General features: G+C 34.4%; 1 protein-coding gene across 1 annotated transcript in view; it reads left to right on the top strand.

The window, feature by feature from the left end:
* Positions 1-13,060, top strand: part of LOC111150967 (complement factor H-like) — a 186,178-nt gene that overhangs the window by 88,107 nt on the left and 85,011 nt on the right. Inside the window, exon 4 of the mRNA XM_022508655.1 lies at positions 12,941-12,985. Within this exon, the coding sequence (XP_022364363.1) occupies positions 12,941-12,985 (45 nt within the window). The remainder of the gene's footprint in view (positions 1-12,940; positions 12,986-13,060) is intronic.

The raw sequence follows: 13,060 nt of genomic DNA, 5'->3' as shown, positions 1-13,060 counted from the left end.
TGACTTTCTGAACAAAGAAGCATGCACAGAAGTTTAGAGAAAATGAGAAAACAGAAGAATTTGTCCCACATGAAAGGAAAATACAAGACCACAGTAAACTATATATTAGCAATATACCTGATAGATAATTTAAGGTAATGATTGTAACAAAACTCACTGGACTTGTGAAAAAAGTCAAAGACCTAAGTGAGACCTTTAACACAGAGATAAAGAATAACATAGCAGAGATCAAGGGCTCAATAAACAAAATGAGAAACAGCTTGGAATGAACAGCACACTGGAAGAAGCAGAGGAAAGAATTAATGACCTAGAAGACCAAGTAACATAAAGTAATTAAGGTCAATAAAAGAGAGATAAAAGAATTGTGCAAAATGAGAAAAGACATAGGGAACTCAATGACTCCATCAAATACAATAACATTCATATTATAGGAGGCTCAGAAGAAACAGAGAGTGAAAATGGGGCAGAAAATATATTTGAAGAAATAATAGCAGAAAACTTCCATAATCTGGGGTACGAAACAGATACCCAGACCAGGAGGCATAGAGAACACCCCCAAAATCAACAAATGCAGAACCATTCCAACACATATCATAATTAAATTGGCAAAACATAGTGATATATACACAATTTTTAAAGCAGCAAGACAAAAACAAACAAACAAACAAAAAGACAGTAACATAGAAGGGAAAACCCATAAGGCTACCAGGGGATTTTCAGCACAATTTTCCAAGTCAGAATTGAGTGGCCTGGTAAATTCAAAGGGCTGAATGGGAAAAACCTGCAGCCAAGAATATCCTATCCAGAAAGTCTATTATTGAGAACAGAAGGAAAAATTAAGAGTTTTCCAGACAATCAAAAATTAATGGAGTTCATGACCACTAAACCAGCCCTGCAAGAGATAGATAGTGACAGTACAAATGTATGAAACAAAGCAGTAAACATGTATATTTATGTAAAAAAAATTCAGTCAAGGAATTCACAGAATAAAAGCATGTAAAATATGACTCCATATATCTGGGGAAAAGAGGAGTAAGAATGGGTTCAAACTAAAATGACCATCAACGGGGCACCTGGGTGGTTAAGTGGGTTAAGGCCTCTGCCTTTGGCTTGGGTCATGATCTCAGGGTCCTGGGATCAAGCCCCACATCAGGCTATCTGCTCAGCAGGGAGCCTGCTTCCCTTCCTCTCTCTCTGCCTGCCTCTCTTCCTACACGTGATCTCTGTCTGTCAAATGAATAAACAAAATCTTTTAAAAAAATTTTTAAAAATGACCATCAACTTAATATGGATTGCTACATGCAGATGTTATATACAAACCCAATGGTAACCACAAATCATAAACCACTAATAAATATACAAAGAACAAAGGGAAATAAATCCAATATGTCACTAAAGAAAACCAGCAAACCATAAAGGAGAGAAAGATGAAAGAGGATCAGAGAAAATCTTCAGAAACAACCATAAAACAGGTAATAAAGTGCCAATAGATACATATCTATCAATAATGACTTTGAATGAAAATGGATTAAATGCTCCAATCAAAAGACATAAGTTGACAGAATATATAAAACAAGACCCATCTATATGCTGCCTACAAAACTCATTTTGGAACAAAAATCACCCGAAGATTGAACGTGAGAAGATGGAGAATATTTATCATGCAATGAGTGTCAAAGGAAAGTTGGGGTATCAATGCTTATTTTGGACAAAATAGATGTTGAAACAAAGACTGTAATAAAAAACAAAGAAGGACAACATATAATAATAAAGGGGATGATCCAACAAGAAGGTGTAACAATGGTAAATATTTATGCAACGAACATGGGAGCACCCAAATTTAAAAAAAAAAAAAAAACTGTTAATAACATACGTAAAAGAACTGACCAATAATAATACAATAATAGTAGAGGACTTTAACACCCCACTTACATCAATGGATGTATCCTATAAACAGAAAATCAACAAGGAAACAATGGCTTTGAATGACACACTGAGTCAGATTGGTTTATATATTCAGACCATCCTATCATAAAACATCAGAATGCACACTTTTTTCAAGTGCAAATACAATAGAACACATATTAGGCCACAAAACAAGCTTCAACAGATTCAAAAAGATCAAAGCCATACCATGCATCTTTTCAGAATACAATACTATAAAACTAGAAATCAACCCCAAGAAAAAAATCCAAAACACCACAAATACATGGAGGTAACATAACATGCTACTAAACAATGAATGGGTCAACAGGAAATAAAAGAAGAAATTTAAAAGTTCATGGAAATTAATGAAAATGACAACACAACAGTTCAAAACCCTTGGGATTCAGCAAAACTAATCCCAAGGGGGATGTTAGTAGCCATAAAACCTAGCTCAAGAAGCAAGAAAAATGTCAACTAAACAACCTAAACTTACACCTAACGGAGCTGGAAAAACAACAAGAAACAAAACCTAAAACCAGCAGAAGGAAGGAGATTATTATTTCTGCTCTAATCTTTATTATTAGAGCAGAAATAAATGATACAGAAACTAGAAAAACAATAGAACAGATAAATGAAACCAGGAACTCTTTCTTGGGAAAAAAAAAATGATAGATTTGATAAACCTCTGGTCAGTTTTATCAAAAAGGAAAAGGAACAAAAAAAATCACAAATAAGAGAGGAGAAATGATAATCAACACTACAAAAATACAAGCAATTATAAGAGAACATTCTGAAAACTGCATGCCAACAAATTGGACCACCTAGAAGAAATGGATAAATTCTTAGACACATAAACCTACCAAAACTGAAACAGGAAGAAACAGAAAATTTGAACTGACCAATCACCAGAAAAAAAATTGAGTCAGTAATCAAAAACCCCAATAAACAAAAGTCCAAGATCAGATGGCTTCACATATGAACTCTACCAAACATTTTTTAAGATTTTTTTAGTTATTTTGGGCGGGGGAAGTAGGGGAAGAGGGAAAGGCAGAGAGAGAATCCAAGACTCCCTGCTGGGCACAGAGCCCGACATAAGGCTACATCTTATGACCCTGAGGTCATGGCCTGAGCTGAAATCAAGAGTCAGACATTTAACTGACTGAGCCACCCAGGCACTCCTCTTCTAAACAATTAAGGGAGAGTTAATACCTTTTCTTCTCAAACCATTTTTAAAAAAATGAAAAAGGAAGGAAAGCTTCCAAATCCATTTTATGAGGCCAGCACTACCCTGATAACAAAAGCAGATAAAGACACCACAAAAAAAGAGAACCACTGGTCAATATTTTTGATGACACAACTGACACAAAAATGACACATGGACACAAAAATCCACAACAAGATACTAACTGAATCCAATGTACATTTTTAAAAATTACTCACCACAATCAAGTGGAATTTCTTTCTGGGTTTCAAGGGTGATTCAATATTCACAGATCAACTAACATGATATATCACATCAGTAAAAGAAAGGCAAGGACTATATGATCACTTCAACAGATGCTGAAAAAGCATTTGACAAAGTACAACATCTATTCATGATGAAAGCCCTCAACAAATTAAGGTTAGAGGGAACATACTTCAACATAATGAGGGCCACATATGAAAAATCTAACGTTATCTATAATGGGGGAAAATTGAGTCCTTTTCCCTTAAGGTCAGGAACAAAACAAGGATGTCCCACCACTTTTCTTCAACATAGTACTGGAAGTCCCAGCCACAGCAATCAGAAAACAAAAAGAAATAAAATACATCCAAATCAGTAAAGAAAAAGTAGAATTGTCACTATTTGCCAATGACATGGTATTCTACATAGAAATCCAAAAGACTCCATCAAAACCTGCTAGAACTGATCAATGAATTCAGTAAGTTGTAAGTTACAAAATCACAGTACAGAAATCTATTGCCTTTCTATACAGCAGTAATGAAGCAGCAGAAAGAAAAATTAAGAAAACTGTCCCATTTATAATTGCACCAAAGATAATACAATACCCAAGAGTAAACCTAACCAAAGAGGTAAAGGATCTGCCCTCTGACAAGTATAAAATACTGATGAAGGAAATTGACGATGACACAAAGAAATGGAAAGGCATTCCTTGCTCATGGATTGGGAGAGCAAATATTGTTAAAATGTCCACACCACTCAAAGTAATCTACACATTCAATGAAATCCCTATCAAAATACCAACAGCATTGATCACAGAACTAGAATGAACAATCCTAAAATTTCTGTGGAGCCACAAAAGACCCTGACTAGCCAAAGCAACCTTGAAAAAGAAACACAAAGCAGGAGGCATCACAATTCCAGACTTCAAGTTATGTTACAAAGCTGTAGTGACCAAGACAATATGATACTGGCACAAAAATAGACACATAGATCAATAGAATAGAATAGAAAACCCAGAAATAAAACCACAATTATATGGTCAGATAATCTTTGACAAAGCAGGAAACAAAATCCAATAGGAAAAAGACAGTCTCTTCAACCAATGGTGTTGGGAAAACTGGACAGCAACATGCAAAAGAAAGAAACTGGACCCCTTTCTTATGCCATAATCAAAAATAAATTCAAAATGGGTGAAATACCTAAATGTGAGACCTGATACCATAAAAATCCTAGAAGAGAACACAAGCAGTAACTTCTCTGACATCAGCCACAGCAACTTTCTAGATAGATCCCTGAGACAAAGGACACAAAAGCAGAAAAAAAAAAAAAACCTATTGGGACTACATCAAAATAAAAAGCTTCTGCACAGCAAAGGAAACAATCAACAAAACTAAAAGGCAACATTTGGAATGGGAGATGATATTTGTAAATGACATGCCTGTTAAGGGGTTAGTATCCAAAATATATAAAGAACTTATAAAACTCAACATCAAAAACCAAATAATCCAATTTAAAAATGGGCAGAAAACATAAACAGACATTTCTGCAAAGATATACAGTTGGCCAATAGATCTATGAAAAGATATTCATCATCACTTATCATTAGGGAAATGTGAATCACAACTACAATGCAATATCACCTCACACCTGTCAGAATGGCTAAAATCAACAACACAGGAAACAATAGGTGTTGACAAGGATGTGGAGAAAGGAGAACCCACTTGCACTGTTGATGGGAAAGCAAACTGGTGCAAACACCCTGGAAAACAACATGGAGGTTCCTCAAAAAGTTAAAAGTAGAATTTCATATGACCCAGCAATTACACTCCTGGGTATATACTCAAAGAAGAAAAACACTTATTCAAAGGGATCCATGCACCCTACATTTATAGAAGCATTATATAGACTCTCCAAGATATGGAAGCAGCCTAAGTGCCTATCGATTGATAAATGGAAAAAGAAAAGATAATATAAAATGGAATATTACTCAGCCATAAAAAAGAATGACGTCTTACCATTTGTAACAACATGGATGAAGCTAGAGAGTATAATGCTAAGTGAAATAAGTCTGAGAAAGACAAATACCATATGGTGTCACTCATACGTGGAATTTAAGAAACAAACAGATGAGTAAAGGGGGGGTGGGGGGAGAGTGAGAGATACAATCCAAAACAAAACAAAACAAAAAATGACTCTAACTGTAAACAACAATGTGATGGTTACCAGAGGGGAAAGAGGTGGCAAGGGGCAGAGGAATGGGTGAAATACATGGTGGGGATTAAGGATTGCACTTGTCATGATGAGCACTGGGCGATGTATGCAATTGTGGAATCACTATATCATACATCTGAAACTAATATAACATTGTATGTCAACCAAGTGATTTTAAAATAAAAACTTAAGTACATACATACATACATTCAATCTAGAAAAAAATAGAGTGACACCAGCAAGATGGCAGAATACAAGTTTTTATTCTTCCTGGCAAAGAACACCAATTTTATCAATAACCCACAGACAAGAGCATCTTCTGGGAATCTGGGAATCTAACAGAAATTTCAGCACATTGTTAGAGCAAGAAGATCCAACAGTGGGTGCATTGAAGTGGGTGAAAGGAATAGTTTTAATGATCTGAGTCGCTACTACCCCAAATTGGCATGGTTCAGTGCCAAGAGAGACCCACTCAGCCTGCAACTTCACCACTGGAGGAAAGAGTGTGTGAGTTAGAATCTGGCTTCCTCAGCTATCTGGGTCTCTGACCAAAAGGCCCATTTCTTTCTTACCGCATCCAGAACAATGAAGTGATCTTCATGACTGAAGGGATTGGGGAAAGCTTGGAGCACACCAGTCAGGTCTCAGAATTCATCAAAGAACAAAGATCCTACTAACCACTTGGCACTAACCACTGGGGATGACTGGCCTGACAATCCCACTCACCTAATGGTACCCACAACATTCCTTACACCTGCTATCCATTGGTCAGCTCCTTGTGTATGCCCCAAAGGTAGGGAATGCAGCATTTTTTACATGGTTAGTGAACATACCTAGAAAACCAAACTGACCCATAGGAGTGGTAGAAAGCTCATAGTTGAGCATTCAGCATTGGAGCCAGCAAACAGGAAGCTGGCTATTCAGGGTTGAAAGAAGGCATACAATCTAAGAATTCCCTCCCAAGCAGTAGCAAAACTTAGGGAGCAGATATATCCATATAAAAGTTTTTTGTTTGTTTGTTTGTTTGTTTTTTAAAGCCTCAGAATCCCTAACAGGTATGACACAATGAATTTCTCTCCTACGGTCAGTCAGGAAAGGCTAGAGAACGTGAAGTCTTCTTCAAAGATGAAGATAGCAATGCAAGACTTTAAGGGACATGAGAAATCAAGGAAACATGACATCACCAAAGGAACACAATAAAATTCCAAAAACATACCCCCAAATAATGAAGGTCTATGATTTTTCCTGATAAAGAATTCAAAACAGTAGTTTTATGGAAGCTCAGTGGGCTATAAGAAAACACAGAAAGAGAATTCAAAGAAGTCAGGAAAACAATGAGATAGAATCATAAAAGGAACCAAACAGAAATTCTGGAACTGAAGAATACAATGAATGAAAAGAAAAATACAACAGAGAGCATCAACAGCAGACTTTATAAAGTAGAAGAAATAATCTGTGAAGTAGAAGAGAGGTCATGTGAAATTTCCTAGTCAGAGGAGAACAAAGGAAGAAGAATTAAAGAGTACAGAGAGCCCATATGAATTTAGGAGGCTATCAGAGGAAACATTTTAGGCATTGTGGAAGTCCCAAAAGGAGAAGAGGTGGAGAACGGGGCAGAAAGTTTACTTAAAGAAATAATGGCTGAGAATATATCAATCCAGGAAGGGATATGGACTATCAAATCAAGAAGCTCATAAGTTCCCAAGCAGATTTAACCCAAAGAAATCGTCTCTAAGTCACCTTACAATAAAACTAAGTAAACCAAGACAGAGAATTTTGAAGGCAGCAAGAGAGGAAAAAAATACCTCACGTACGAAGGCAGTTTTATGAGAGATTTTATAGTGATAAATGCCTACACTTAGAGAAAGAAATGATTTCAAATATACAACCAAATTTATATATCAAAAAACTAGAAAAAGAACAAAGTTTAAAATTAGCAGAAGCAAGGAAAAAACAGAAATCAGAGAAGAAATATGTGAAAGAAAGACCCAAAAAATCAACAAATACCTACCTTTTTTGAAAAGATAAACAAAATTGACAAACCTAAAGCTGCTAACCTAAGAAAAAAGAACATAAAAGAAACAAAGTGAGGAAAGAAAGTGGAAACATTCAATTGATGCCACAGAAATACAAACATTCATAAGAGAAAATCATAACCAATTACACACAATAAATGAATAAAGAAATGAATAAATTCCTAGAAATTCACAACTTGCCAAAACAAAATCATTAAGAAATTAAAAATCTGAACAAACTAATAACAAAGAACAAGACTGAATCATTAATTTAAAATATTTCTACAGGGATGTCTGGGTGGCTCAGTTGGTTAAGCTGCAGCCTTCAGCTCATGTCATGATCCCAGGGTCCTGGGATCAAGACCCTCATTGGGCTCCTTGCTTAGTAGGGAGCCTGCTTCTCTCTCTGCATCTGCCTGCCACTCTGCCTGATTATGCTCTCTCTCTCTCTCTCTCTCTCTGATAAATAAATAAACAAAATCTTTAAAATATCTCTGCAAAGAGGGGCACCTGGATGACTCAGTGATTTAAGTGGCTGCCTTCAGCTCAGGTTACAATCTCAGGATCTTGGGATTGAGCCCAATGTGGGGCTCCCTGCTTAGCAGGGAGTCTACTTTTCCCTCTCCTTCTGCCTCTCCTCCCCTCCCACTCATGCTCCCTTTCTTTCTCCCAAATAAATAAATAAAATCTTAAAAAAAAATCTCTGCAAAGAAAAGTCTGGGACCAGAAGTTTCCATTGTCATTTAAAGAAGAATTAATACCAATTCTACTCAAACCATTCCAAGAATTTGAGGGCGGGGGGCATCTAATACCACTTTACAAGATTAGCATGAATGTTAGTATCAAAACTAGACAAGGACACTACAAGAAAAAGAAATTATAAGCCAGTATTGCTGATAAACATAGCAGAAATGCTCAAAAAGGTATTTGCAAAGTGAATTCAACAGCTTATTAAAAGATTCATACACCATAATGAGTTGGGTTTATCCATGGGCCTCAAGATTGGTTCAACATAAGCAAATCAGTAATATGATAAACCCAATTAACAATACAAAATGTAAAAATCATATAATCATCCCAGTAGATAGAGGAAAAACATTTGACACAGATCACAATCCATTTATTTACAATAGCATCAAAAGTAATAAGATAGATGCAGAATAAATCTATCCAAAGAGATGAAAGACTTGTATCCTGAAAACAATAGGAAAATAATAAAATAAATTAAAGAAGATGTAAATAAATGGAAAGATAGTCCATGTTCATGGATTGGAATAATTAATATCATTAAAGTGTGTGTACTGCCCAACAGATACAATTCCTGTCAAGATCCTGCTGGCACTTTTTGCAGAAGTATAATAAACAATCCTAAAATTTGCTATGGAACCAAAGACTCCCAAGTAGCCAAATCAATCTTGAGAAAGAAGAGCAAAGCTGGTGCCATCGTGCTTCTTGATTCCAAACTAATATAGAGTGATTAAAATGAAAACAATATCATATTGGCAGATCAATTGGCAGGAACAAAATTAGGAGCCAGAAATAAGCTCACACGCATACCCTTAATTAAAATTTGATAAGGGAGCCAAAATACACATGAGGAAAGTAGTGTCTTCAGGAAAGAGAAAAGTTGGATATCCACAAGTGAAAAAAAAAAATGAAAGGCTATATTAAACCACTGACAAAAATTAGCTCTAGATGAATTAAAGACTCAAATTTGACTTGAAACCATGGAAGTCCTAGAATATACATAGGGAAATATCTTCTTGACACTGGTCCTGGCAATGATATTCTTTGGATATGACAGTAAAAGCTGAAATAAGTAAATGTATCAAATGAAAAACTTCTACTCAGCAAAAACAGAATAAAAAGGCAACCTATGGAATGGGAGAAAATATTTGTAAGCCATAAATCTGATGAGGGAAATATATATATACATTATATACATATACATATATATGCCTATATATACATACACACATACACATAATATGTGTATATTATATATATATGTATTACATATATATGTGTTTATAAGTTGTATTATATATATACAACTCTAGAGCAAAAAAAAAAAAAAAAAAGCCAAATAAAAATGAGCAAACATCTAAATAAACATTTTTCTGAAGAATACATGCAAATGGCCAATTGGTACTCAAAATCACTAATCGTCAGGCATATGAGATTAGAACCACAATGAACTATTTATCTCATACCTGTTAAAATGGCTTTTATCAAAAAGACAAGAGATAACAAATGCTGAGAATGTGGAGTAAAGGGAACACTTGTATACTTTCAGTGGGAATGTAATTTGTTATAGGCATATGGAAAACGTGTGGAAGTTCCTCAGAAAGTTAATAGAACTACAATATGATACAGCAATCTCATTGCTGGGTATATATCTGAAGAAAATGAAATCAATATCTTGAAGAAATATCTGTACCTTCGTGTTCATTACAGCTTTATTCACAATAACCAACATACAGAAAAAAACTATATGTCCATTTATGGATGAATGGATAAGGAAGATGTGATAAATATATACTTTTTTTTTCAATGGAATACCATGAGAGAAAGTAAAATTTTGCTATTTACAACATGTAGATAAATAATGATTAAACTTCAAGTCTAACTTATATATAAAATCAAAAGAAAAAAAGAAAAGGTCAAATTCATAAAACAGAGAGTAGAATAGTAAATACCAGTGGCTTGCAGATGGAGGAAATGAGGAGATGGTGGTCCAAGGTGTAAGCCTTCAGTTATAAGATGAATAATTCAGAAGATCTAACATACAGTCTGATGACTACGGTTAGTAATAATGTGTTGTATAGCTGAAATTTGCTTAGAGAGTAGATATTAACCATTCCACCCACAAAAATATGTAATTATGTGAGGTGATTAATGCAATTTTAATTTTTTTCCAAGTGTATATGTGTACCAAGTCATCTCATTGTATACTTTATATATAGAATTTTGTTAATTATACGTCAATGAAGTAGTAGAGAAAACCATTAATACAGTACAAAAGATAAGGAAATAAGAATGAAAGTAATAACTATAAAACATAATCAAATAACAAAGGAAGTCATCAAAAGTGGAAGAGATTGAAAAAAAATCACAAAATAGAAGATAATTAGCCAAATTTGAATAGTGAGTGTTCACCTGTCAATAATTCCTTTAAATGTAAATGGATTAAACTTACGTATTAAAAAGAATACAGCACCTGAACAGGTAAAAAACAAGAACTCACTTTAGATTTAAAGACACAATAGGCTAAAAGTGAAGAAATGTAAACAGATATTTCATGTGAATGACAACCAAAGAATGTTGGAGTGCCTATACTTTTTTCAGTAAAATTAAAAATTAACTTTATGTCTCAAACTGTCTCTCAAGACACAGAAGGTCATTATATAATAATAAAGGAGTCAATTCAAGAGGAAGATGTAACAATTCTCAACATATGTGGATCCAGCATTGGAACTCCTAAATATATAAAGCAAATATTGACAGATCTAAAGAGGAGAAATTGGCAGAAACACAATAAAATTAGGAGACTTCAATACCCCATTTTGAGTAATGGATAGCACACCGAGACAGAAATTCAAGAAAGAAGCCCTAGATTTGAACAACAATACAAACAAAATGGACCTAATAGATATATGTGGAATTTTCCACCCAACAGTGGAAGAGTACATTCTCCTCAACTGCATGTGAAAGATTCTATACAGTATCTTTTCCAACCACAAAAGAGTAAAACGAGAAATCAGTAACAGCAAAAAGAAGGGGAAAACTCACAAATACATGGAAAGAAAACACACTCTCAAACAATGTGATCATAGAAGAAAGTGCAAGAGAATTTTTTTTAAATCTCTTGAGACAAATGAAAACAAAAACACAATGTAACAAAATTCAGAGATGCTGCAAAAGCAGTGGGAAGAGGGAAATTTTTAGTGACAAATGCCTACGTTAAAATAGAAGTTCATATATAAACAACCTAACTTTATGCCTCAAGGAACTATAAAAACAAACCAAGCCCAAAGTTAGAAGGGAAGCAATAATAAAGATTAGAGCAGAAATGAATCAAATGGAGAATAAAAAACAACCTATTCCACCATCTCCCTAACAACAGGCTGTATTTTCAAATTTATATACATGTTGGGTTATCTTGACTTTTATTTTCTAATTTCTTAAAGCAGAAATAATGAGTCAATATGCAGTCTACTCTTTTCTACCATAGCTATATAATGGTAAAATTTCCCTCTCAGCACTACTTTAGTATCATCTCACAAAATTTTATTTAAATTTTTTTATCATTCCATTCAAAGGGCTTAATGTCTATTCTTTTATTATTTATTTTTTAATTCATTCATTCATTCATTCAGTAGGCTCTATGCCCAGCATGGAGCCCAACATGAGGCTTGAGCTCACAGCCCCAAGATCAAGACCTGATCTGACCATGAGAGTCAGATGCTCAACTAACTGAGCCACCCAGGTGCTGCTTTAATGTCTTTTTTTTTTTTAAGATGATATACATTTAATTCCATACAGTGTTTAATATTCCATGTATCCCATGTCCTATTTACTAGGTGCTCCAAGTGAAGGTATTAAATTATGAGATAAAATTGTGAAATAAAATAAAACCATGAAAATATACATACTTCATGTTTTCTCCTTTGATTTCTTCATTCATGGGCGAGACAATAAATAAAGATGAATTTGTGAAGAAACCAGATAACTGACAGAAGTCTTTATTGTTTCAGGTGAAGTTATACTTAATTTGAGGATCATCATTTTGGTCTAAGAAGATAAATGAATATGTCATATTCATCGAACTCCATGTATCCGTATGGTTTTAAGCACCCAGTTATGGTGACAAACATTTCAAATTATCAGAGTTGTAATAGTTATGGTGGCAGATTCTCTGAGATCATCACCTGATCTGAGATACCCCAATTAGTTAACCGAATGCTAGGGTTGCTAAAGAGATCCTGAGTACACAATATTTAAAACAAGTGTCTGGAAAGGATCTATTGCCAGTATAATTCTGGCATGCTGTAGGATTCCAGATCCATTAGACAAACAAATTTCTAATAATTTCCTAGAAGGGATTCTGAGTATTCTAAATTTTGCTTCTTTATTCCCAAAAAAATTTTTAATGAACAATCCTGATTTAATATCTATGGAAACTCATAGCTTATTTTCTCTGTCACAAGAATTTTCATGATTCGGATTTTCTGGGTTTTCATTTATAAATGACTCCTTATTTTTTTATTGTTATATTATTTGAGTCTTCATAAAAAACGTTTATTTACATGCTTATCTTTTCCTTATACTTTCTCCCTTTCAGAAAGATGTTTAAAATCAGAGATAACAGGGGAGAGGAGTCAAGATGGCGGAGAAGTAACAGCTGAGACTACTTCTAGTGGGAGATCAGCTAAATAGCTTATCTAAAGATTGCAAACACCTA

This window comes from Enhydra lutris, unplaced genomic scaffold (genome assembly GCF_002288905.1).
Source record: "Enhydra lutris kenyoni isolate GAN:26980312 unplaced genomic scaffold, ASM228890v2 scaffoldscaffold25, whole genome shotgun sequence".
Taxonomy (NCBI): domain Eukaryota; kingdom Metazoa; phylum Chordata; class Mammalia; order Carnivora; family Mustelidae; genus Enhydra; species Enhydra lutris.
Note: the sequence above shows the minus strand (reverse complement) of the source record. Positions and strands in the feature narration are given on the sequence as shown.